Raw genomic sequence first — 19,862 nt, forward strand, 5'->3', positions numbered from 1 at the left:
TTTCTTTGTATTTATGGATCACTTGGGTTGTTACCAACAACTGGTGAAAATTTCATGTCATTAGCACCTCTAGTAATATATTTACTGAGAAAAATGGTGACGTGTTCAATACTTATTTTACCCACTGAATATTGGGGGTGGGGGGCCTTGAGTTTGACACGAGGTCTCTAGACTAACATATGAATGGACTGAAAACCTCTGTTGCAAACCTAAATGTTAGTAATCTAATGAAGTTCATTGTGTCTGTATGATCAAACTTAAAAAAAAGTTTTACGCTTTTTTAAGTTTTAAGACTAAATGTTAGTAGTTGGGCATTTCAACTTGTTGAGATATAATCCCCTTTTTTAGACATTAATACAAATTGTGTATTTTGAATTTCTAGAAGTGCAGAAATTTAGTGCTGCAAAGATGTATCTTTATATTGTGTTTGGGTCATATTTTTTCAACCCGTTCAGTTTTCTCTATGACATATTCTGAGCTATAACGCCAAATTATTTGCGATGGAACTTCTAAATAAGGTCTGGACTTACACTACAGTTTGTTTGTCTTCTTTCTCTTCTGACTCTAACATGTAAGACTGGGTGGACAAGTCTTCCATTGTTGATGTATTTTAATTTGTAAATAAAAAGTTTCTGCGATGCTAAATAGTCATAAACCCCTCTATCAAAATAGAATGGACCACTCTGGAAGCTGGAGAGGGGCAGGGTGCGAAGCGCCTTGTTTGGATTTAARGAGACAGCCTCAACAGTTGATTTGAGTCATACCTCCAAAAAGGGGCGGGGCTTGTGTAGTTACAATGGGGAGGAATTCAGACCAAAGCATTGCAGTTCCACTTTATATAGATGCCAACTGAATGATTTAAATATGAAGAAGGATATTAAAGCACATCTCCTTTAAGGATCTTTTATGACACATCAATGGGGTATCAGGCCTAAGGAGTTGGTTGTTCGAGCACTACGTTAAGAGAAAAGAAGAAAGTGCTTGGGGAAGACAACTCCTCTCATTATTCCATGTCCTCCTATAGCAGCYTTACTCCCCTCGAGAGCCAGCTGTCCATCACATTCCCGGGCACAAAGTCAGCACACTCATCAAACCTGCTAGTAGGCAGGAAGACAACACCTACAGAGCCCAAAGTCACTGCTAGTTGCAATTAAAGCGCCGCACCACTGTGGAGGAAAAGAACCAGAGGCCACCTGAAGGTCAGCCACAAACCCAATTACCAGCTCTTCATATATACTGTACTGACAGCCAGAGAAACTAAGTAGCAAAACAGCTCTGACTCCATTTTTCAAAGTCTGCAAAGAACTAAAAGACTGTGTTATTACAGCAACAAAAACCTGTAAACTTTTATTATATTTAACATTATTCTTATTGCTGGGACCAACAAGAAAATAGGTAAGATATGCACATGGCCACAGATCAGTCCATGTACAGAACTCTCATAACTAAATTGGAAAAAAAGTTATCTTTTTTTAAAAAAAAGAAAAATCACATTTACAAAATTAAATCTACAGGAACAGTTCAGTGGCAGTATTTCTTGCAAATTTTTCAAGAATTAGTTTTTTATTCTGAAGAAAACCTGTACAATCAACATTTCACAGTTTCGAGGTATATGGGCTTTATTACGCAGTTCTTTGGGACAGAAAGTGTTACTATACAGTAGTTTCATGTTTCCACAAACCAGTTTTTGTACTGTYGCWGTTACTTAAAGACATCGCCGCTCCGTTTTCTTTCAGCGCTCCACCRTTTTGGGTGACGAGGTTGAGCCCGTACAGCTTGTTCTCCAGCTCGGTGCCGCCRGGCCGCCGGACAGGACTGCAGTCTTTGCTGGCGCCGGACAATCCGGAGGAGACGGCCTGCTCTTTCCCCGCGGCTCCGTTCACCGACAGACCGCCGCTTCCTTTKTCGGAAGAGCGGGAGCGGCGCGGCAGGCTGGCGCTGTCGCTGCTGTCCTGCTGCCGCTGGCTCTGGTGGCGCTCCCTGTAGGCCATGTAGGCCGCCCGCCGGCTGTTGCGCGCGGCCACGTCGTAGTGGTGGTGCCGCCGGTGGGGGGCGCTCTGCACGCTGCCCTCCACGCTCGTGGGCACGTCGTAGGCGTACTCCCGCAGCACCGTTAGCCGACTCGCTCGGTGCGYTCGCGCTCGGTTCTTTAGGTGCCGGCCCGCGTGTCCGTTAGCCGCGGGGACGTTCGCCGGATGGAACTGCACCTCCACCGGCGCCACGTGCATTTTTATTTCGTTATCTAAAGAATGCTCCGTCAGGCTGCTGTCCAAAACGGCCGCGCCATTGGCTGGCGCCGGGGTCGACTTGCACTGAGCTGCCTCTGCGTGCAGATTGGTCAGCTTGTTGCCGTGGGTGGAGGTACGTGTGCTCGGGCCGCTCTTGTTCGTGTAGGAAGAGCCGGCGCTGCTTTGACCGCCCTTGGTCGACTCCCCGTCTGCCTTGGTGTYGGACACAGCCGTGGACGTCGTGGCCATGCCTGGCAGGGGCAGGAGAATGTCCTCCTGAGCGGAGTAGGCTCGCCTTCCGGAGCAGCACGCCTGTGACCACAAGCGCCTCATGTCCTGCCTGTTCACACAGTGATGGGCCGCCATGAAYGCCCCCAAGGCCAGCGCCGTCGCCCCGTAAAGGCAGGTAAAAGCCAAGTCGTACGGGTGCTCCTGCGAYACAGCCACGGCGCCAAACGCCCAGAGGGCTGCGTACAGTCCTAAAGCTCCTCCGGCACCCATCAGCTGGGCGGCGAAGGTGTGCTCGTTCTCCAGGGCTGACAGGGGCACGGCATGAGGGGCCRACGCGACGGAAGAGGACGCCTCGTTTGGCTGGAGCTGCAGGGCGAGGGGTTGACAGTGGCCGCCGGGTCCGTCAGGCCCCGCCTCGCCGCTGACCGAAGCCAGAGGTTGTTGCTCCTCCGTCGGCTCCTTTAGCTCGTAACGACGCTCRGGGTGTCGGCGCAGCTGCAGCAGGATGCTCAGGAAGTACATGCAGTCCACAAAGACGATAAATCCCGCTGGGCCATAAAAGGCCCCGATACTCGGCTCCCATCCCATCCAGCAACTAGAAGCAAAGAGACGACAAAGATCAGCTAAATGTTTATTGCATGAAACAAAACAAATTTTCCATTTTAAGGGATCCCTGATTAGTTGTAACGTTAGACTTTATTTGATAAACATTTATTTTAACTGTAAAATAAAGACTGTAAAAATACTGTAGGCTGTTTAGTTTTGCAAATGTTTAAAAATATATTGTAACACAGATGGAGCCATTTTAATTTACACACAAAGCATTCTGGGTAAATGATGATGTGTTTAGGTCCTCGGTGTGAGCGAGCTATATCTACCCTGAAGGTTAATCTTGGACAATATCCGATGATCGACTCTTTTAAATGAAACCAGAGAGCGYTGACAGAGAGGAGAAGGTAGAAATGACTCAGCCTGTAACTGAAAATATAGATGGAGGACAACAGAGCTGCTTCATGGAAGAAGAACCTCAGCTTAGCCTGTTAGCCTTTGCGCTAGCACCGATGCTATTTTGCCTTATATGTATTAGCTCAGTGCTAGTGTGACAAACAAGCTAAACTGAGGTCCTCCATCCRTATTTTCAGTTACAGACTGAGTCATTTCTACCTTCTCCTCTCTGTCAACGCTCTCTGGTTTCATTTAAAAGAGTCGATCATCAGATATTGTCCAAGATTAAACTTCAGGGTGGATATAGCTCGCTAGCAGCCTCTCACCGAGGACCTATCCACATCATCATTTACCCAGAATGCTTTGTGTGTAAATAAAATAGCCCCATCCTTGTAATATATTTTTAAACTTTTAGTTAAAAAATGATAAAAACTGAACATCCTACAGTATTTTTAGTCTTTATTTTACATTTARAATATATGTTTATTAACTAAAGTCTAATGTTACAACTAATCATGGGTCCCTTTAACAAAGACAAAATTTCCCCATTTGGAAGAAATTAATTAAACTCCAAAGACTCCAGGACTTATTGTTTTTTAATAGTCAGCAACAATGAGATGGAAACAGCTGCCACTGCAGAGGAAGCTGCAGGAGTGCTTTATAAACTGACAGCAGTGACTTGGTGCTTGAATGCACATATCATKAATAAGCCTCTATAATCACAACTTCAGGGAATAAATTTCTCCAGGGCTAATAAAAATAGTCATTCACTAATGTAATGCAGTACGGTYGGTCTTATACAACCCTATTAAACCAAAGATCTGTTAAAAACAACAACAACAAAGACTTTGAGGTTTAAAATGGTTCATTCTTAAATGCTAACGGCGTTCGTATTTCCATTATTGTGCATACTCACTATGGTGCATTTGTCTGACTACCGTAGTTTTTGATGTTGGCTGCCGCAGTGATCCCACAGACGATGATGGGGATCCCTCCGCCGATTAGGTAGAACCTAAAACCAACAGTTCAGCTTTAATGYAGTCTCTTCTCACATGAATATTTGGACAGGAGTAGAAAATAGTTTTCAGGCTCTATGCTGACACCGTGTGGCAGCTGGGAGCCAAACAACCACTGAAAATGAGGGGTGAGAAAATCGAACCTGAGCATCGGCCTCGGCGGTGGCGGTGGCTCGTCCAGCTCCACGTAGCACTTGGCCTTGCGTGTCACCTGCTTGTATATGTTACGTGCCGTCACGCCGACCCACAGGGCCGTAGCCAGAGTGGAATAATGCATCAAAATGCCCACCTAAACAAAGAGATTAGACTACGTTGTGATTTTTTTGGACCATGAAACTTTTATCGTTTCCTCGGGGAGTGGGTAAAGGCGCTGTGTGTACTCACCGCTTGGCAGACGCTCGCGTTGCGCGTCTGATTGATGCCGCCTACGAAAACCCCGCATGTGAGGGAGATGTGGAAGCAGAGATTGACGAGCATGTGCCAAAACTTGCGGCTCACACGAACAGACCTGCGGTCAGAGAGGAGATGCAAAATCTGTGAGCGTCTGWGGCGAGAAAGCAAAGTTAAAACCTGCATGTTTCTATGACAAACCAGCACAAACATTGACAAAATCTATTAATGTCCTACCTGTGATGGTAAGTGTAGCTGATTAGAACGCTGAGCAAGCAGAGGAGCAGTAAGACACTTGTTGCGTAGATGACTGGATGCAACGGTTGGATGCTTGGAGAGAAGTGGTCAACGCTGCTGAGGTCCTGCAGCGGAGGTAAAGAGATTTTCATTCGACTCATTTTGTCTGCTTTAAATATCACCGATGGTGGAAATAATGGCCACTAGAGGGTGAATATAATATACAAAACTAATTTTGCATTTTGGAGAGAACAGCACCCACCATGAGCAAGCCGTAGTTGCCCAGAGAGTTGCAGGAGATGGTGGTGAAATTGTCCTGATGCTCCAGGATGCGGCAGCCCTCGCTCCTCCACCCGCCCTGGCCCTCCGCCAGGCTGAAGTTCCAGCCGGCTGGCACGGCGTCCGAACCGTGAGCGAACCGCCGCAGGGTGACATTGACGGGGCTCCTCAGGACRCGCTGGGGCAAACCGTCTGAGAGGAAACGTGAAAGCGGGAAAGTTGATTTTATTTTTATTTTTTTTACAATGAAGATGTTAAAAGGGATCCACGATTAGTTGTAACATTAGACTTTATTTAATAAACATATATTTTAACTGTAAAATAAAGACTGTAAAAATACTGTAGGCTAGGCATGGGTGATAAACCGAAAAACAACCTATACTGACATTTATTTTTAAAATAAAAGTATATTACACGGACGGGGCCATTGTATTTACATGCAAAGCATTCTGGGTAAATGATGACATGGATAGGTCCTTGGTACGAGGTTGCTAGCGAGCTATATCCACCCTGAAGGTTAATCTTGGACAATATCKGATGAYCGACTCTTTTAAATGAAACCAGAGAGCGTTGACAGAGAGGAGAAGGTAGAAATGACTCAGCCTGTAACTGAAAATATAGATGGAGGACCTCTGTTTGGCTTGTTTGTCGCGCTAGCGCCGAGCTAATACATATAAGGCAATATAGCGTCTGCGCTAGTGCGAAGGCTAACAGGCTAAGCTGAGGTTCTTCTTCCATGAAGCAGCTCTGTTGTCCTCCATCCATATTTTCAGTTACAGGCTGAGTCATTTCTACCTTCTCCTCTCTGTCAACGCTCTCTGGTTTCATTTAAAAGAGCCGATCGTCAGATATTGTCCAAGATTAACCTTCAGGGTGGATATAGCTCGCTAAAAGCCTTGCACCGATGACCTACTCACGTCATCATTTACTCAGAATGCTTTGTGTGTAAATAAAATGTCTCTGTCCGTGTTAAAATATATTTTTTAAAATTTATAAAACTAAACAGCCTACATTATTTTTTACAGTCTTTATTTTACATTTAAAATATATGTTTATCAAATAAAGTCTAATGTTACAACTAATCRGGGATCCCTTTAAAAAGATGAGCTTGATTAAAGACATTATTTGATAAATGATMAAATTATGACGTTTAATAGGTGCTCCAGTAAGAGGCTGAAAGCTGTATCCACCCATCTCTTGGATAATACCTGACGATCAGACCATCACTCAAATCATTTTCATTGATTAAAAAAAAAAACTAACTACACGACGTACCAATCTTTGCCATAATAACAGGTGTGGCCACACTCCTCCGCTTCCCACCGTCAGCCAGGAGGGAGGTGTTCCCAGTGGAGGGGAAGAACTTGCCACTGCGGAAGCCCAACAGGTGCAGCTTGTAGACGGCTTCGTCTCCCGGCCCGGGAAGAACCGCTTGGCTGAACAGAGACTCTGGGAGCTGCAAGGAAGCCTCTATGGTGCTCTAATCACAAAACCAAAAACAGAGAAAAAAAAATTCTAATAACTCTCAGAACAATTTTTTTTCCTGGTTTTCTTCTGGYCGAGAAAAGCTCATGCGGAAAATATCTGTTGAAGCGGACCTTGTAGACGACGGTGGAGTTGGTGTTGCATTTGAACGTGAGTTGGCGGTCCTGGCCGGGGGTCCGCTCGGGGGTGGGCCTCTGGAGCAACATGCAGGTCATGCCATTCCAGTCGTTAGCCCGGACAGCGTGGGCCTCCAGGGCAATGTTGGGGGACATCTGGGGTGGGGGAAAAAACTAAGGGGTTGGAAGGTTTGCATCGAACAAAACTCGCTAAGAGAACACGCGGTGTACGAGGTCTAACCAGAGAGAAGGCCTGCGCCGTGGCCAGGCGGTACGTGGCGATCCGCTGGAGACAGGCGATGATGCGGGAGCAGGCCGTGGCTTCGCGCTGGGCCATCCACAGAACTCGCTCATCAGCCAGCATCAAGTTACTGGCCATGCTAACCATCACCTCACCCAACTGGGGAAACAAAGAAGAGAGGAAAGATGTTTTTCCTGACAGCCATGTTGGAAGAATATCTCAGGGCATTTTTTCTTATAGCACAGTCAGCAATCTTGGTCAAACAGTTTCGTGCAAACATCAAAATTCTCTTGAGAACTCTAACGTGTTTGTAAGCAGATTAAATAGATGCAAACATTGGATTCAGTTTTAATCTTTTTCCCAAAAGCGTGCATTTTCTGTTTGGTTCTGGCAAAAAAAACACTAATTTTCCAAACCTAATAAAGAAAGCCTGAGTAATTTCCATTTTTTTTCCAAACAAAGTTTAATACATGTGAAAGGATTAGTTAGACTGAACATCAAGACCGGGTCTGATTTAGATTAAAAAAAAACTGTTTCTGTCCCTGGTATCAAGTGACAAATGTTCCCATCAAACAAAAAACTGGATTGTCAATGTAAACAATTAGGCCAAGGAAATCCTTACATCTTTTATCTTCTCAACAAACTTTCCAAACTTCTCAATCATCTCAGCCACGAAGATGATGTCCATCTTGTCGGAGAAGTTGACCGCATCGATGGTGTAGAGCAGCAAGCGCCGCGCTATGTTCACAACGTTGCTCTCGTTCAGAGGCATCTAAAAAGAACGGGAAGTTGGTTAAGCTGTACGAGGCTTAGAGAGAGACAAGAGAAAACCATACGAAGCACMCTTAAGACCAAGAATCAGATATGAACCTGGTTGATGACATAGAGAAATCTGGTGGCGTCTTTCTGAAACTGACAGAGGGAGTAGTCGTCCTTGGTCCACAGCCCCTCGCTGCTGCAGGAGCGCCATGCCTGCCGTCCCTCGGCAGAACCGCCCGAGTAGGCGCCTGCGCTGGATGGCAGCCTGTTGCAGGGGAGGTAGGCCCTGATCCCTGCCAAGGTGCGGGGCCATCTACGAGGGTTCAAATAAGTCTGGTATCAATAATCCATGAGATCCTTTTATCCTCTTACCTAAAGGTTATACCAACCAACTTTGCTGAACAATAAATTGTCTCAAATTTTAAACTGATATAATGATCCCACCCCGGATTACAAAGCTTACAGACAATTGTGAAATTAAGTATGTAAAAAAAAAATGTTAACTTGTCTGATCCAAAATGTTTCCAAAGTTCTGATGAGGGTTAGATGGAGAAGTTTAGCTCCTCTTCATCGTCTCCCAGTAAAACAAAAAGTTTCAAAAGCTTCACAAAGTTTCATCCTTCAGTACTAAAGATCTAATTGTTCCACTGTGTCCTAACAGAGCACTGCGTTCTCAGACTGCAGGTTCACTTATGACTCTTAAAGTTTCTAAAATACAAGACAGAGCTTTCAGTGATCAGACTCCTCTTCTTTTAGAACCAACCTCCAATTTCTGTTTACCGTCTCCTTTTCAACTGGGATTAAGACTTGACTTTTTGATAAATCCTATAGTTAGGGTTGGCTTTGTTTCCTGAGCTATCCTAGTCTGCTGGAGGACAAACTGAGCACGTTTCCTCACTCTGCTGCTGTCTTCACACGCTCTCTTTCCATGTTTGACTTTGTGATTATAGGAGTCATTAATCTGTGTTTTACTTTATCTTTCCATAGAAACTACACCTGGACCAACTGCTGCCGTTTTGTTTCGGGTCTCTTTCCTGTCCTCTRCCCAGCCTGAGCCTGGTTATGATGGTGGTTTCTTCCTGTTAAAAGGGAGGKTTTACTCTACTGTTGCCATCGTGCTGCTCAGAATGGGGGTGTGCAATAAAGTGAAGGTTCAAGACAATCTGCTGGATTACCAAGGTAGGTAACTTGTGCTAACTGACATTTCATCATACATGTGAATGTATAATAAAAGGAATGCGATGGCTGTGATTAGATTTGATTCTGGGTTAGAATTCGATGTTGGTCTTTAAACTTTTCTTGTGTGTTACAATGCTGCATCATTTTTACATTTGACCACAAGGTGGCGGTGCTTACACAAGAAAAAAGCAGCACCAGCACAGAAAGAAATAAGTTTTTCACCTTTTTAATAAAGCTGATTGTTTGGCGTAAACTTAATATTGATCCAATAATATTTTGTGATGGCTACAACTCCTACCTTTGGCTACAAAATGAACCAAAACCTTAATAAATTATTAAGTTGAAATTTAGAAACTTTGCAAGACAGGTGCAAATAAAAGACRTTAACTGACACAACACAAGTTGGTTAACTCTGTCTGCTTATACCTGAACTCTCCCTTGTTGTTGGAGATGCGTTCAGGAGCGCAGTACTTGGCAGAACTCTGCAGCACCACGATGTGAACGGTCCTGGTGGTATTTCCCCTGCTTGTCCGGACACGACACTCCCAGTTCCCCGTAAAACCAGGCTGAATGTTCGAGATGGTCAAAGCGCTGGGGGGGGAAGGGAGACAAAATTCAGAGTTAGGTTTACAGCTCAAATCAACGGCATGCAATGATGCAAACGGGAAGCGCGTCGCACCTAGCGATCAGGGAGCAGTTCTGCATGACRCGCTTTTCAATGAAGATGCCTTGTGTGGCGTCAGGCTGGACCATGCGGCCGTTTTGGTACCAGAGCACCTGCATGTCTTCAGACACCAGGGAGGCTTGGCACTGGAAAGGGAGGCTGTCCCCCTGAAAGACCACCTGACGCTGGGATGGAGTGAGCTGGAAGGACGGCAGCTCCAGCGGAGCATCTGGAACAAACAAAAAGGCAAATGTCGGTAAACCTGTCGCAACAAATCAACTCATCGCACGATAACTTCAAATGAGGTCCTGCTTGTTTGTTTTCTTCGTGTCTTTATCGTCCAGCAAAATTTGTTATTGTGACAAGCCTAAAYGTCAGTAGATCACAAAGAATTTTAAGTACAGTTAGATTTTATTCACACTGTTGGACAACTAAAATATGCCAAAAATGCATCCAGATTTCTGTACACTTTTGTGCTGTTTGTCATTCAAGTCAGGCATTCCTTGTAAATCTACGCCGTGTGTTTTAGAATCCCTCAAGGAGACGAGTGCCAAACTGATAACACACAAGCAAGTACAAACAAAGGCAGCACTGGCCTGGGCAGACCCCGTCTTATCTCTGCATGTCATTGCACAGCCCCCTGCTCTCCAAACACGGGCCGCACTGATACCCAAACAGACAAATTAAAGAGACAGCGCTCCTTTTTGGCAGTGAAATCTGCACAGCTTAGTCAAACGAACGCTTCTGCGGGTAAAAAAAATGTCAGAACGTTTCCTATAAATAATGAAGAAGTGCATTTGGGAGCTGAAAGAGTTGCAGTTTCGGGGTGACGTCTTTGTGCCGTGTCAAATCTGTGGGTGTATCCGGGCTCATTTTTTATTCCTACCGCAGGTGAGGAGCTCTGGCCTGATGAAAGTTATGAGCTGTCCCTGGAGAGACTGAGGGTAGGAGCACTTCGTGTTCTTCACAGCAACGTTTTTGTCTTTGATCCAACGCAGAAGCCACAGGAGGTTGCAGTCACAAAGCAGATATGGTGTCTGAAACTCTCTGGAGACGGAAAATAAATACTTGACTGGTAGAAGATTTTATGCAATATTAAAAGGTTTAAACACAGATTTAATCACATTAGTTAGTGTGTGACTGAAACAAACCATTTCCCTAACGTACTTACAGCGACTTCAGAGACACCAGCCTGTCAAATGTGCCCTGGGCTAAGGAAGAGAACAAGTTTCCTGAAAGATTACTGTGGAAAAAAAAAAGAAAAAAAAGTGCTATTTAGGTTCACCACTAAGATATAAATAAATTCAWCTCATGACTAGAGATGCCTCAGCTCACTTACTAATAGCTGGAATTGTTCGATTTTCAGCTTGGTGGTGACCAAATGATTCGACACTAAAAACATCTTTTTTTTTTTGTCAGTGCATTTTTATATTACCTATAAGCTGAAGTACAGCCAAACATTTAATCAACCAGGAATGAGCAGCAAATGGTATGGAAACCATCAGCTAAAATCAAAACCAGCTATTTGGTATCGGATTGTTTATGGTTTGTTTACTATGGAAACAATAATTTTCTCCTGTAGATTTTAGTATGACAAATTTGATAAGACATGGGATAAATGGAAAACATACATTATGTTAAAGCGTCCAAATTTTGTGTAATCCTCTGTAATATTTGTACTTTGTTTTGTCCCATTCGTTAAAAATAAAATCTAAAAAAAACGTTATTACTGTATATGAAATTTACAAACAAAACAAAAAATAATTTGATAAATTAAAAAATCAAAACCAAAAAGGTCAGAAGTTCCCAAAAATGTGTATTGGTTGTAGGGTTGGGCATAATCGTATTGTGTGCGATTAATCGTCAGAAAAACATTAATCGATTATTTTTTGGCACTTGACGATTTATACGATGAATGCCACCAGGCAGAGTCCGCTCGCTGCTCCTCTCAGCTTCAAATATGATGAACATTGAAAAGAAAGTTCTGTAATTTATTTATCTATCAACACAATTTAAAATTAGATGTATAGCCTGAAGTCTGTAATTTTGACACAGTTTGGAACAGATTTTTATGGTGAGCAAATCTTTCCCACTAAATTGGTCATGTGACCAGGACATGAGGGTGCCCAGGGACTCCAGGGGGATTAATCGTCAAATTAATCGCTATCGGCTAAATACCACAATTAATCGTGATRAATTTATTTGCCAATATTGCCCAACCCTAATTGGTTGATGAATTTCTAGACTTACAGTCGGGTCAAACTGTCAAGGCCCTTGAAGATGTCTCCGTAAAGACAGCCAATGCTGTTGTTGGACAAATCTCTGCAACACACACAAAATGCCACAAAGGTTTATTTGTAGTTCTTATGAGGATTAGAAATGTTTTCAGCAAAATAAACTAAATAAGCCAGGTTCTATTAAGATAACAAAAGATTTACAAAAGAGGTTAGGTTTAAAGAAGCAGCTGATTTAAAAGGAATAAAGTTGAAGAGGCAGGTTGAGGCAGAGATCTCTAAAATTTCAGCTGACAGCTTTACAACTTTCAAGATGGTATTAGATAATGTCTGTGTGGGCCTGCAGGCGATCCGACACATAAAAAGGCAGCGCATCGCTGTGGGAGGTGATTAATCACCTCTGATTACTGTCAAAGGCATCAAAAGTGTCGGCTTTCACTCTGGATGCGACCTGACATGATGTCTCTGGAAAACATCACAGAGAAGTGTCCAACACGCCAAACCGCCTTTCAGAAGGAATCAAGCATAAATCCAGGGTTAAACACTGAAAATGATTGATGCTGCCACTGCCAGTTACTGTATGCACAACATGTAAAAGTGCCTGGAAAGAATAAATATTAACTGGAGGCTCTACAACTTCCTCTGGAGTCATCAACGCAGGGACATGTCAACCACACACAGACAGAAAATAAATCGATTTAAACCTAAGGGCTTACTGAGGAGCTTTTGGAGTTATCATTCACAAATATAACTATCCAAATAAAAAAAAAAATCACATGTGTAAACAAAAGCAACAAGATATGTCTATATCATCTGCAAAACCTCCAAGAAATAAACTGATGTGCAAGATATGAAGAGCATGAAAAAAACRGGAGTCTTCCTYGACGCAAGTCTAATGGATAACCAAACAAAGACACGTTTTCTTATTTACGCTGTATCTCAATTCAGAGGTTATATCCCACGCAGGGAAAATTTGTAAGGCTGTCCCAATACGTAGGCGGCTACTCATGAGGCCGACAAAACCTTGAAAACATAAGCTGCAACAGAGTCAGCCGACGATTCATTGCGCCATCAGTTGACTACGTAAAAAAGGAAGACGGTAGAGTTTTTGGGTTTCTTTTTATGATGTAGATTGGAAATTCATCACAAACCAAAGTATTTGTTTTTAAATTTATTTTTAACAGTTTACCTGATGAAATTTTTACTGCAATGAGATGTTAAATACAATGCAATTAGAAGTAATGATACTGGAACAAAACCCAAATTATTTAAGTTTTTTATTTTATTTACGTGTATATTTTTTAATAACACTGAATTCTKTGAAGTTATACCCCTCGTGAAAAGAACACTGAAGGCATGCAATATAAAACACCATGGTAATAGGATAATACATGGTCAAGCAAACATATGTCATTGAAAACTAGACTAGACCGTCTCATTTCTCAGCCATTATGCAGCCTACACAGATGGCCTATAACCCACGTAGGATATGGCCTACGTGGGCTGCGGTCTATGTGGGCTGCAACCCCTGAATTGAGTCACAGCTCTTGTATTTCAAGCTTAGAAAACAATTCTTCCTGAAGAAGAACATACYGGTGTGCTACATTAGCTAATATTAAACCTCTACACTTTTGCATGACATGRATTGTTCAGTTTGTCACGCTTTTCTCAACTGCATGGAACTAATCTGCAMTAATACCAATAAAATACCACAAAGTTTAGTCAGAAGTGCATTTGCTGGAAACTAAATCCAAGTAAACTCGACAAATACTCAAAAAAAAGTTTTAATTAATAAATCACATTTACAGTCACAATAGCGTCAACATTCCCATGGAGATAACATTTTAATCAACTATTCACCGTGATCCAAGAATAAAAAATCTATCATGTCAGCTGTGAGAAATATTCCTCYGAGAGTTATCCAAGGATTGAAACAAGAGCCTGGGAGACAAGAGACAACATTACTTCAACCCAACCCACCAGCTATGTTTCACCCAGAGGTGATTGAGGAATGTGATACTAACTTAAGGTGATACTTAAAAAAAGGACTGGTGGTCATAGACCAATTTTCAAGCATATATCACATTTTTGGCGTTTGTCCTTAAGGGATCAGATGGGGAATTCACTCCATGAGGTTATTAGTTCCACTTGAAGGAGAAGAAATAACAGTCTTTTGCAGGCTTGCCAGTTTCAGCTAGCATTGTTTGCCATGGGAAGCAAAGAGGTAAAGGCAGGAGCCTTTTTTTAAAGCTGAAGTCTACTGTCATTTTATCAACTGGTTTCAAATCCTACAGTAAYAGAAAGTCCTTCAGTGTTGTGTTGTGACTGTTCAGTCACCCTGTTTGGTATTTTTATGTTTATAATACACAAAAAAATTAATCCATTTTCATCAAATAAGTTTCAAACAAGACTGTTATAAACAGCGCGAAGGAATGCTTTAAGTCTGTAATATATGACAAGCGGAAGTAAAAATAGCTTTACGTGATTAGGTTCGAGCAGAGACCATGCAGCTGTTGGAGGAATGCCGAGGCCAGAAGAATCCAGTGTGTTGTGCAGCCTAAAACTAAGGGTGTTAAAACAGACATCCCTATTTGTGGCAACTGCCTCTGTCAGCTAAGGCTAATGCTCCCCTTTACACTGGATGATGACGAACCCACTACAGCATAAAAAGATCAGCCAAAATGTGAATGATCTTTGTAGGGTTTTGGCGAGGTAGGCACATATTAAGAACACAGTAAGCTTCACATTATGCCTGATAGTGTGGTAGGTCCAATGTCATTCTGAGCATGGACAAAACTTTTGTAGCCAAGTTCTGAAGGAAGCTTGGTGGCAGGATATTATTTGCATGGGACTTGGATGAACTGACGTGACTTTATTGAAAATTTGAACCAGAACTGGCCTTACCTTCTTAAGGAGTGTCACAGTTGCTGCAGAAGTACAAACTAGATAAATAAACAAATCAAGAATTACYGATTATAGGGCTGGGCGATATGGCAGAAAAAAATGCAGCACTTGTATGTGTCTCAATAATTATCGATGAGTTTTTTGTTCTGTTTGAAATAAAGACCAGAAGAAAATAGGCTGATTAATACTGCCAAACTGGTGACGTAGCCTTTCCTCTTGTATCCACAATTTCCTCTCCAGCTGTTTCACTCATTTTCTCCTTTCACTCCAAGTCATTCTTTTTGATTTTTAAGCAGTAATCAAGCACGATGGCGAAACATGGAACTGTTGCTGTGCATGCTACTCAACAGGTTGTTGCTAACTTACTAAAGAGTGAGGAAGTTAACTGATGCCACCAATAGCTGAGCTTTAGCCGCTGGGTAGCGATTTAACAGTTTCAGTAGCTGTTGTTACGATCTCCGGACCCAGTCTTTAACTTTTTTCCCTTTGTTAAATTTGTAAATTTCCATAAACTTTGTAAGCAGCATGGGGCTAACCACATTTACCAGTGGAAGACACATAAAGAATAAATTGCACCTGTGTGGATAGAGTTCGTCTGTAATTTTTATTTCCATACATACATTTTATGAACATCTGCAAATGAAATGATCTTTCAGACATATTTTCTATTGATAATGATTACATGTCTACAGCGATATTTAACATTATTTTTTTATCGTCTGGCCCTAACTGATAAGTTGTCAGCTTTGATGGGAAAAACTAAAGACTTGCTAGAATAAAATTTAAAATAAAATAGAGGCTTGGGGAATTATGTGCATAATTGTAAAAGATTTCCACTGTTTTATGTCTTCACAAAACTTGGAAAACTTTGTGACTTATAAGCTCATTTAATCATTCCTTGTGCTCATTTTCCTACTTTCAATTTCCAGAAAAGTAGCGCAAATGTGTGGTTTACAGTGCATGATGTGGAGCTTCTGTGTTTGCATTCCTAAGGGGAACACTTGTTTGTTTTTCCTCCCTGTCCTTTTAAATTAACTGAGATGGGTGTCTTTTCTCAGGCAAAACCAAACTGCACCTTCAACAAGTACTTCCATGTGAGGTCTCGGGTCTCTAGTGATGAAAAAAGGGGGGAAGATTTTGGCATCTTGGATCTGAGTTTAGCACGAATGTACACGGATGAAGAGGAGGAGGGAGACAAGGCTTGATCTGAGCAGAGAAGCTGACTGCCTTCCTGTCGGGCTCTTGCTGTTCCACAGCAACGGCCAAGTTCAAGTTTATGTTGGCAGTGACTGAGTGCTGTCAGGTGACTCCAATTCAAGCTGTTCTCTTGCTCTCTCTCGCTCTCTCTCATCCACGTGTTTGCAAAGGGAAACAGCTCGACGCTCCGAGATAACCAGCAGTTGAGCTTCATGGGTTCCACATATCAAAACGATCCGCAACTAATACTTGTAGACATACATCCCCTTCCTTTCCCSTCTCAAGAGTGTGTGAAAATATTTAAGGCCTCAYGCTGACGGCAGCAGTCTTTGGTGCATGGCCAAGTCAAACATGAGTAGAAACAGACAGCTGCTTGAACCGTGCTTTCCTTATGGAAACTAGATCCTCTATGTGGGATCTTACAAAGATGGACCTGAATCAATAGCTGCTTTACTCAGTTTAACAAACTATATATATATAGTTTTTTTAATCAGCATTTGAAGGTATCACACTGAAAAAAATTGAAAATAAAGACAATTTAAATAAAACAATCAACAACAAAGCTACAGTTTTATCAAAAAGGTGGCAAAATTTTACAAACATAGAATGAATACTCACAGTTTTTTTAGTGCTGGCAAGCCCAGAAAAGCGCCAGGCTCAATACGACTGATCATGTTACTCCGCAGGTCCCTGTGGGGAGAGAAACATATTTTAGGTAAGGAGTGATTCAAAAATCAGCGAGATAACACGAACATCTGCTAATTATTTATTTCAGTCATTCTTTTGGGGAGAAAATATATACCGGTATTCTTCCCCAAACCTTGAAGCGGATCAATTTTTTTTGTGGTGCGGTTTAGTAAAAAGGTTGGGAACAATTTATTTCTTACCTGTTGTAGATAACGTTTTAAACAACCTCAGTTAAGAAAAAAATTTAAATTCAACAAGACTAATGAGCTAACAGGCAGATCCTATACTAAACTAAATAMAAGTCTTGTAATAGATTTTGTCGTATTGGCTTTAACTGTAAAACTCAGTTTTKCCAAACTCTTGATTTTACCAATGTTATTTTTATAGGTCAGGTCAGGCTTATGAAATATGAGCAGATGTGGGTTCAGTATCACTTTGACTAAACTTTGAAAACTCTAGTTATGTTCACAGAAACAGACCCTTATAATTGCATGGTTCAGAAAAGAGCATCTTTCACTTTTGGATCCAACAAAAACTCCCAGACCAGCACCAAACCCAATCACCTATCATCACTGTAGAACTGCTGCCACGACCCAAAACCCACAAAGGATTCCTCTGCTCCTCACACAAATGCACACAGACAACCCCCGCTCTCCTGAAGTTCAAAAGGTTTGTGGTCAGAGGATTCCTGCGGTGCTCACCTGCACCGGCACTGCATCGTCACTCAATATGGTGGAAGTTCAAGAGGCTTTGTATTCACCACCTGAAGCCACACAAAGCCCCAGTTGGTAACTCTGCCCGTTTGAAGTGGAGAAACTGTCATCTATAGGTGGGTTCGTGGCCACGGAGAAGCCACAGACAATATCTATTGCTTGTTGAAACTTTTGAAGTGAGCCAGCAGCTTCCCTGTGAGATGGTGCTGAGAGAGAAATGAGGAGGCTGGACAAAAAAAGTCAGAAATATCCTTCTGTAGCAAAGGCGAGCCATTAAAAAAAAGCTGACATGACATTAGAATTCTTTGAGTTTCTGAAGCTGATTGATTTCAGGCATCTTTGCTTGCGTGAATCCCAAAGTCTTGTTTTTTTTTATTCACATTTTTATTCATTTGTATCATTTTTTAAAAAGTAGCAAAGGAGACATGGAAAACTTTTTTTAGTTTCTGTGAGTCAGAAATAGAAGATAACTTTGCACAGTTTTGGCAACCTAAGAAACAAAATTGGTAACTATTAAAACAAAAAAAGAATGAATTGCAATAAAACTGAGAAATGACAAAATTGCAATAAATACTGTACATTAACCCAACGTTTGCCAGAATGTCACATAAATGTTGTAATTTTTTTTTTCAGTTACATACGACCGCAAAAGTGTTGTGTTGTGTGATCTAAAGTAAAAATTTACATATTTTCACGCATTTCTGTGTTTCCAAGTAGTTGCCAGGAGTCTTCAGCTGGAGTGGTAAGAAACTAGTGGCTGTGTCCAAATTCAGAGGCTGAATCCTTCAAATGCTGATTATGTCACAACAATGTGCTACAGGCTGTCCAAACTCAAAGGCTCCTCCAATAGCTTATATGCCACAGCCATTGATGACGTATTTCCGCTAAAATTCCTGCCACGCACATCCCTTCCACTTCCTGCTTACTGCCTTTGTTTTTAGCATTAGCTGCTAGTACTAGTCTGTGAAAAAGTCACAAAAGTTAAAGCATCTGTGATCTACTGGTATAAAACGTGAGTTCTGTTGTGTGCCGTTGTGTCCATTAACCAGTAGATACGATCGAGTAGTTAGTTTTTATCCATTTTCCTCTTGATGAGGAGGAAAGGTGACAGCAGTGGATCGTAGCAATACAGGGAAAACTTAGCTACAAAAGCTCACGCTCGCATTTGTAATAGGCTAACCTGAGGATATTCAACAGCCAGCGTCATAAATGAGAAGATGGAGGTTACAAAAGGGAGATATACAATTATCCCCCTTTACTGCCAAGACGAGAGAGGAAAGACCACCTCCAGAGGACAGCTAGSAGGAAACTAACAGCAGCCAGAACAAAGGTAGGTGTGGGTGTGTGCGTGCGTTTGTGTTATACAGAGTATGAAATTTTTAGGCAACTTTGTCATGAGTTTTGTGCAAAAGTAAAAACTTGTTACAGTGTATATTACAGCGTAGACAAAACCCGAGCGCTGAGCATGTTACAAAGATGTTCCTGAACCAGTTCCAAAAAGAAGAGGATTGCTGCAACTTCCGCAGGTTTTAAAATGTTAAAGTACTATGTTTTATAAAGTTAAAATGCATGTTGTGCTGACAGACAATTAATTACCCGAGGCTCTTTTCCAGATTTGGGGGAGGAAGCCATATATTGAATAGATTCCAGTCATACAGCCTCTCAGACATTTATCTTCTATATAAATCTAGCTTGTTTCTCAAAGCCTTGATGACACATCCCTTAGATAATGATGAAGAGAAGGGAAGCAGTTTAGCCCAGATACTTTTCCCCCCGGTTCCTGTTTGGGACCTTAAGTGTTTTTTGGAGGGGGGGCACTAATGCTACATGAAATGTAAAGAAAGTCCTTTTGCCTGAGCGAAGAGCGAACCCTTTGATGCCAACATATATGTCATGCACATTTGTTGTGGCCAACATTTTGGCCTCAGTCCACATTTTCTGGTTTTCCTTGTACTCCACTTCATGGGGTAGTTTCAGGTGATTAAACAAGTTTGTAGTGTTAGCGTTAGCTCTGCATTAGTATTAGCCCAGCATTGGCAAAGTAAGTAGTTAGGTTGATTGATGATCTGTAAGTATAATTTTAGGACACAGGGTAGGGCTGCGCGGTATATGCGGTAGACGGTAGAACGGTATGAAGTTGGCCTGCGGTAGAAATTTACCCTCTACCGTCCTAGCGTCATTACGTCATCGCACCTGTGTGAACAGGGCTGCGAGTGCAGAGACAACTGAGCAGGAGGAGTTCGAAACGAAACGGAGAAATTATAGCGTTTTAAAACGCGTAAAGAGAATAAATCCCCAAAATTTCCCCCTCCCAGTGTAGAAAAGTTACGTCAGGATCATTCCCCCCGCCCCGCCCC

The 19,862-nt window shown here is 42.2% G+C and overlaps 1 protein-coding gene across 1 annotated transcript in view; it reads right to left on the minus strand.

The window, feature by feature from the left end:
* Window positions 1–1,318: 1,318 nt before the first annotated feature.
* adgra3 (adhesion G protein-coupled receptor A3) overlaps window positions 1,319–19,862 on the minus strand; it is a 32,443-nt gene continuing 13,899 nt past the window's right edge. Inside the window, exons 3-19 of the mRNA XM_014004366.1 lie at window positions 16,724–16,795; window positions 12,021–12,092; window positions 10,942–11,013; window positions 10,657–10,817; window positions 9,786–9,999; window positions 9,533–9,697; window positions 8,039–8,240; window positions 7,791–7,940; window positions 7,169–7,327; window positions 6,925–7,083; window positions 6,602–6,806; window positions 5,310–5,518; window positions 5,048–5,172; window positions 4,805–4,928; window positions 4,564–4,709; window positions 4,321–4,416; window positions 1,319–3,054 (exon numbers count right to left, since the gene is read on the minus strand). Coding sequence (XP_013859820.1) covers window positions 1,653–3,054; window positions 4,321–4,416; window positions 4,564–4,709; window positions 4,805–4,928; window positions 5,048–5,172; window positions 5,310–5,518; window positions 6,602–6,806; window positions 6,925–7,083; window positions 7,169–7,327; window positions 7,791–7,940; window positions 8,039–8,240; window positions 9,533–9,697; window positions 9,786–9,999; window positions 10,657–10,817; window positions 10,942–11,013; window positions 12,021–12,092; window positions 16,724–16,795 — 3,733 coding nt within the window. The 3' untranslated portion in view covers window positions 1,319–1,652. The remainder of the gene's footprint in view (window positions 3,055–4,320; window positions 4,417–4,563; window positions 4,710–4,804; window positions 4,929–5,047; window positions 5,173–5,309; window positions 5,519–6,601; window positions 6,807–6,924; window positions 7,084–7,168; window positions 7,328–7,790; window positions 7,941–8,038; window positions 8,241–9,532; window positions 9,698–9,785; window positions 10,000–10,656; window positions 10,818–10,941; window positions 11,014–12,020; window positions 12,093–16,723; window positions 16,796–19,862) is intronic.

This window comes from Austrofundulus limnaeus, unplaced genomic scaffold (genome assembly GCF_001266775.1).
Source record: "Austrofundulus limnaeus strain Quisiro unplaced genomic scaffold, Austrofundulus_limnaeus-1.0 Scaffold23, whole genome shotgun sequence".
Classification (NCBI taxonomy): Eukaryota; Metazoa; Chordata; class Actinopteri; order Cyprinodontiformes; family Rivulidae; genus Austrofundulus; species Austrofundulus limnaeus.